Source organism: Carcharodon carcharias, chromosome 19, assembly GCF_017639515.1.
Source record: "Carcharodon carcharias isolate sCarCar2 chromosome 19, sCarCar2.pri, whole genome shotgun sequence".
In the NCBI taxonomy this organism is placed as follows: domain Eukaryota; kingdom Metazoa; phylum Chordata; class Chondrichthyes; order Lamniformes; family Lamnidae; genus Carcharodon; species Carcharodon carcharias.
The window spans coordinates 4658497-4664496 of NC_054485.1; the positions used below are offsets into that span (position 1 = coordinate 4658497).

Here is a 6000-nt window from a genome sequence, read left to right on the forward strand (position 1 = left end):
GGGTATCCCGGAGGGGACGGTCCCTACGGAATGCCAACAGGGAGGGTGAGGGAAAGACGTGTTTGGTGGTGGCATCATGCTGGATTTGGCGGAAATGGCAGAGGCTGATCCTTTGAATGTGGAGTCTGGTGGGATGAAAAGTGAGGACAAGGGGGACCCTATTATGGCTCTGGGAGTGAGAGGAGGTGTGAGGGCAGGGGCACAGGAGATGGGTCGGACACAGTTGAGGGCCCTGTCAAACACCGTGGGTGGGAAAGCTCGGAAGAAGGAAGACAGGTGAGAAAAGCCATTTTGGAAAATGGCATAATTGGAACAGGTGTGACGGAGGCGAAGGAACTGAAAGAATGGGATGGAGTCCTTACAGGAAACGGGGTGTGAGGAGCTGTAGTCATGGTAGCTGTGGGAGTCGGTAGGATTGTAATGAATATTGATGGACAGTCACCAGAAATTGAGACAGAGAGGTCAAGGAAGGGGAGGGAAGTACCGGAGATGGACCATATGACGGTGATGGACGGGTGGAAATTGGAAACAAAATTGATAAATTTTTCCAGATCCAGACGAGAGCATGAAGCAGCACTGAAACAGTCATCGATGCATTGAAAAAAAGAGTTGTGGGAGGGGGCCTGAGTAGGATTGGAACAAGGAGTATTCCACATGCCCCATAAAGAGACAAGCTTAACTGGGGCCCACAGCCACACCTTTTATGTGGGGGAACTAAGACAAGTTGAAGGAGAAATTGTTCAATGAGAGAACAAGTTCAGTCAGATGGAGGAGAGTAGTGGTGGATGAGGATTGTTCGGGCCTTTGTTCAAGGAAGAAGCGAAGACCCCTTAGACCATCCTGGCGGGGGATGGAGGTGTAGAGGGATTGGACGTCCATGGTGAAGAGGAGGCGGTTAGGGCCAGGGAACTGGAAATTGTTGATTTAACGTAGGGCATCAGAGGAATGGCAGATGTAGATGGGAAGAATCTGGACAAGCAGAGAGAGAAAGGAGTCAAGATAGAAAGAAATGAGTTCCGTGGGGCAGGAACAGGCTGACATGATCAGTCTACCGCTACAGTCCTGTTTGAGGATTTTGGGAAGGAGGTAGAAGCGGGGTTGAGAGACTATGAGGTTGGAAGCTGTGGAGGGAAGATCTCCCGAGGAGATGAGATCAGTGACAGTCCTGGCGTCTTCCTGTTTCTACAAGAGAAGACTTGTGTCGCATGGCAGAAATAAAGAGGCCAATCCCATGCTAAATTTCCCTTCAGTTTTTCTCTATGCATGGTCTGTCTCTGGGACCAAAGTACTTCACTTTTGTCACAGGAAGCTCATTGCTTTTTGGATTCGGAAACAATTTAAAGGTTAAGTAAATATGAGTACCACCTTTCCCTTCATTTCAGGTGCCAAATTTCCAATAAAATGGACAGCACCTGAAGCTGCTCTTTATGGAAAGTTTACAATCAAGTCTGACGTGTGGTCGTTTGGTATCCTCTTGACCGAGCTGGTTACCAAGGGGAGAGTTCCTTACCCAGGTAAGAATGATGGTATACATCAAGCAATAACCATCTGGTTCTGTAGTTCTAAAAATTGCACAGCACAGTATTATTATTCAGATGTATTCATACCAAATCCCTCTGTCCCTTGTTTTAAACAAAGTACCAGTGTTTGTACAATGATTATCGCACAGCCTAAATCTGAGTTATAGTGTTCGAGCTCCTTGAACAAAGAATATACAGCCAGCCGAAAGCAACTGGAGTCCAGCCCCTCCTACCTTTGAACACCTAAAAATAGAAAATGCTGGAAACACTCAGCAGCTCAGGCAGCATTTGTGGAGAGAAATGGAGTTAATGTTTCAGGTTGGTGATGATCCTTTATCAGTAACGGATATGTGCACAAATTATTGAAGGTTGCAAGACAGGTTGAGAAAGTGGTTAAAATGGCGTTCAGGAAGCTGGGCTTTAAAAACAGAGGCGTGGACTACAAAAGCAAGGATGTTACAGTCAACCGTTGGAAAACACTGCTTCAAGCTCCACTGGAGTATTGTGTTCAATTCTGGGCACCGGATTTTAAAAAGAATGTGAAAACTTCAGGGAGATTTACAAGGATGGTTCCAGGGTTGAGGGACTACAGTTATGTGGATAGATTGGAGAAGCTGGGGTTGCTCTCTTTAGAGAAGAGAGGTTTGAGAGGAGATTTGACAGAAGTGCTCAAAACCATGAAGGGTCTAGACAGAGGGGATAGGGAGAAATTTTTCCCTATCCACAGGTAGAAAGATCGAGAACCAGAGAACACTGATTTAAGGCGATTGGCAAAAGAACCAATGACCACATGAGGCAAACTTTTTTATACATCACATGGTTAGGATATTATGACCTGAGAGTCTGGTGGAGGCAAATACAATCAGGCTTTCAAAGTGAATTGGATAAACACTTGAAGAGCAAAAATTGCAGGGTTAAGGGGAAAGGGCAGGGAGGGGGACTAGCTGAGTTGATCTTGCAGAGAGCTGGCATGGATATGATGGGCCAAATGGTCTCCTTCTGTGCTGTAACCATTCTCTGATTCTGTGAATGCTGTGAGCTTCTTCGGGGTGAGCTGTTATGCCAGCCTTTGTCAACATGAGTGAGATTGTGTGGTTTTTCCCATTCTCCCCTTCACAGTTTCATAATGGCACAACTGAGATCAGGAGCTTTTAAAGGCTGCCCCTCTTTCCTTTATCCCAAAGCACCTTTTGTACTTATGAATTCAGTGTTTGAAATTGAGGCCCTCAATAATGAGTTGGGAATTAACACTGAAATTGAACCCTCTCAAATCATTAATTACAGAGATATAGCTGACCTGATGTGTATTGTTTTCTTTGGGAGTTGTTGCAAACCTGTACAATAACATGGACTGTGTTAAGAGAGACATTTTTTGTTGGTTTCTCTTTTGAACAGAGAGGAAAAAGTCATGTGCATTTATGTTAGATTCTTGGATGTGAAAGAAAGAAACTCTTGCATTTATATAGCGCCTTTCACAATCACAGGCCGTCCCTAAGCACCTTAACACCAGTGAAGTACTTTTGAAGTGTTGTCATTGTTGTAATGTAGAAAATGCAGCAGCCAATTTGCATTCAGCAAACTCCCATTAACAGCAATGTGACAATAAGCAGATAATCTTTTTTGTGATGTTGATTGGAGAATAAATATTGACCATTTTGTCTTCCAAATAATGCTTTGGGATCTTTTATGTCCACCTGAGAGGGCAAGCAGGGCCCTGATGAAAAGACAGCGCTTACACCATTGCAATAATCTCTCGGTATTGCATTGGAGTATCAGCCTTGATTGTTGTGCTCAAGTCCTGGAGTGGGATTTGAACCCACAACCTTATAACTCAGAGGCAAGAATGCTACCAACCAAGCTACGGCACACTTATTAGAGAGTAAGTCACAAAGGACCAGCTATTAACTTGATTGTCTGCTTGTCTCTGTCAGGAATGAACAATCGTGAAGTACTGGAGCAGGTGGAACGAGGTTATCGAATGCCATGTCCAAACGCCTGCCCGGCTTCCCTTCATGACCTTATGATCCAATGCTGGAAGAAAGATCCAGAAGAAAGGCCAACCTTTGAATACTTACAGTCCTTCCTAGAGGACTACTTCACAGCAACAGAACCCCAGTACCAGCCTGGGGAAAACTTGTAGATCCCCCTGGCTGTTAGAACATTCCTTAGCCAATGACAAGCTGTATTTCTGACCATATTGTCAACCTGTTCTAAGGCCGCTGAACCTAGAGCCTGAGCTCTAATGTGACTGCAGCCCAAAACCTGAAGGAACTCGTCAAGTATGAGACCAATTAGCACACTTCCAATTAACAGAACACCCAATTAGCTTTGGGTTAATGGTGGCTTCTTTCTTTGCCGCAGTTAATATTTTTCATTTTTAAACGCAGAACACTGCAATATGGTTCCACCGTAGGGTTGGGTATGGAGGGGGATGTGACAGAAATGTACTGATGTTATTTAGTGATGTTGAGCTCCAGACACTGAATTTTAGATCTACTTGACAGGGTCTATAAACAGAACCCAGAGCACAGCCATTGCCTGTGGTTTGTACCCATTTACTTGGCATGTTGCTCTCTATCACACTGTGTAATAAGAGAACTGATCTGCGATGCTTATTTAACAAGGTTGCATAGGACCATGCTAAAATGGCTAATTCTTCTTAATTAATATTTCACTGAGCTTTTATATTTGATTTGCCATATTCCAGAAGTATTTTATTCTGTTATTTGTACAATTTTGTAGGGCCTACAGACAAGGAAATGCATTTAAAATGCCTAATTTTATACAGTGGTGCAAAGCCAGCAAAGATGGTCTAGTTTAGACACTGAATGATATGTACTTAGGCTGTAAATACAATCTATTTAGTACCAGTGTTTTATGAGTTCAAATCATGGTTATGAAGAAGGAACTCAGTGGATTAATTTACAAGGCAAGGTATAGGATAATGTGATGCTACTAAGTTTGAGTCACTGGGTATAATAAATGTGCTCATTATTTGTGAACAGCATAGCAGCTTTATATATGAGCATCTGGGAAGATAAAGGTTTACTGGGCTAGCTGAAATATTGGGGTGGTGTGATGTGGAGGAACCGCATCAGGCTGGGAAAACACATCACGTCAAGACTGAGGACTACAATAGTCCTTCCATGTTGATCACTTCAAAACTCCTGCCTTCTGTTTGTGGAGCAGCCTGGCTTGATCATGTCACGTAAGATGTTAAGGGGGGGGGGTCACTGCTGCCATTATGGTCGCAGCTAATGGTTGGGTGCAGGCTGACAATCTTTCAATCAGCACCTGTGCAAAATTCTCATGAAGTGCCACATTGAGACGACGCTGGTACTGTGCAACACCCACTGCCTTCTGAGAAAGGCTTGTGTTACGGACAATATGGGGACAAGCCCATCAACCGGGCTGGCCAACTTCAGTCCATCCTGAGAAGAAAGATCATTTGGAGAACTGGAATATGTCTCCCAACCTCTTCAGTGATGACTCGTTTGGAATAATCAGGAAGTTTCAGGTTCAGAATCAAATCATCGAATTTGAGCAACCTCTGGAGTAAAAAGGAACTGGAATATTTCTTTTTACAAAAGGTTTAATTGTGTATTATTTAATTTTTTTTCACCTACCTAACATGATCTGGATTGTAAATCCAATAAATATTTTCTCATCGTTACTTGTGCAAGTGACTGGAGATTAATTTTTTTGCTTGCTCTGAAACCGGCATTATTTCTTAACCTGTCTTAGAATAGAGACTGCTTTAGTGAATTTTCTTACTAAAAGAGCATTGTACAGCTTTTGTTGAGCATTATGTAAATTTGTTACTTTGGTGTGTTCACAAGTGACTCAATTGCGACAAAATATGATTGAATTAAAATTACTTTTACAATCAATCTTTGTAACCAGGCTCTGATAAAATGTGGACAATTTTTTTTTTTAACTTCAATTTTTTTTCTTTACTTATCTATCCTGTGCTGAAAGTTTTGACTCTTACAGGAATACAGCTCCACTTGCACTTCCACCACTCCTGCGCTGCACCAAAGTGCCTATTCTTCACATGGAAGCTTAGATGGGAAGGGGATTAATTTTCAGAGTATGCCTACAATCGGTCTGCTGGCACCAGCAAGAGGCCAGTCCAATTTTCATGGCTGGGTCTCATTACCATTTGGAATTCTCTACCCCAGAGGGCGGTGGAAGCTCAATCATTGAGCAGTTCAAGATGGATATCAATAGATTTCTGGAGACTAATGACATCAAGGGATATTGGGATAGTGCAGGAAAGTAGCGTTGAGGTAGATGGTCAGCCATGGATCTAATTGAATGGCCCAACAGGCTCAACAGCCTACTCCAGCTCCTATGTTCCATTCCTTCAGTAAGTTGCTCGCTCATTTTAAGAAGAAGGTCACTGATCAGAGAAACCCAAAAATCTGGGGGCCCCAAATCACAGCCAAACCAGGTTAGTAAAGAGAAGGAAGGAGATGAT

General features: G+C 43.1%; 1 protein-coding gene across 6 annotated transcripts in view; it reads left to right on the top strand.

Moving 5' to 3' along the window:
• The window catches only part of LOC121291387 (tyrosine-protein kinase Fyn-like), a 313003-nt gene extending 307593 nt beyond the window's left edge, over nucleotides 1-5410 (top strand). For all 6 annotated transcript variants that reach the window (XM_041212480.1, XM_041212482.1, XM_041212481.1 and 3 more), the window contains 2 exons: nucleotides 1383-1514; nucleotides 3452-5410. In XM_041212480.1, coding sequence (XP_041068414.1) covers nucleotides 1383-1514; nucleotides 3452-3660 — 341 coding nt within the window. In that variant the 3' untranslated portion in view covers nucleotides 3661-5410. The remainder of the gene's footprint in view (nucleotides 1-1382; nucleotides 1515-3451) is intronic.
• Nucleotides 5411-6000: the final 590 nt, after the last annotated feature.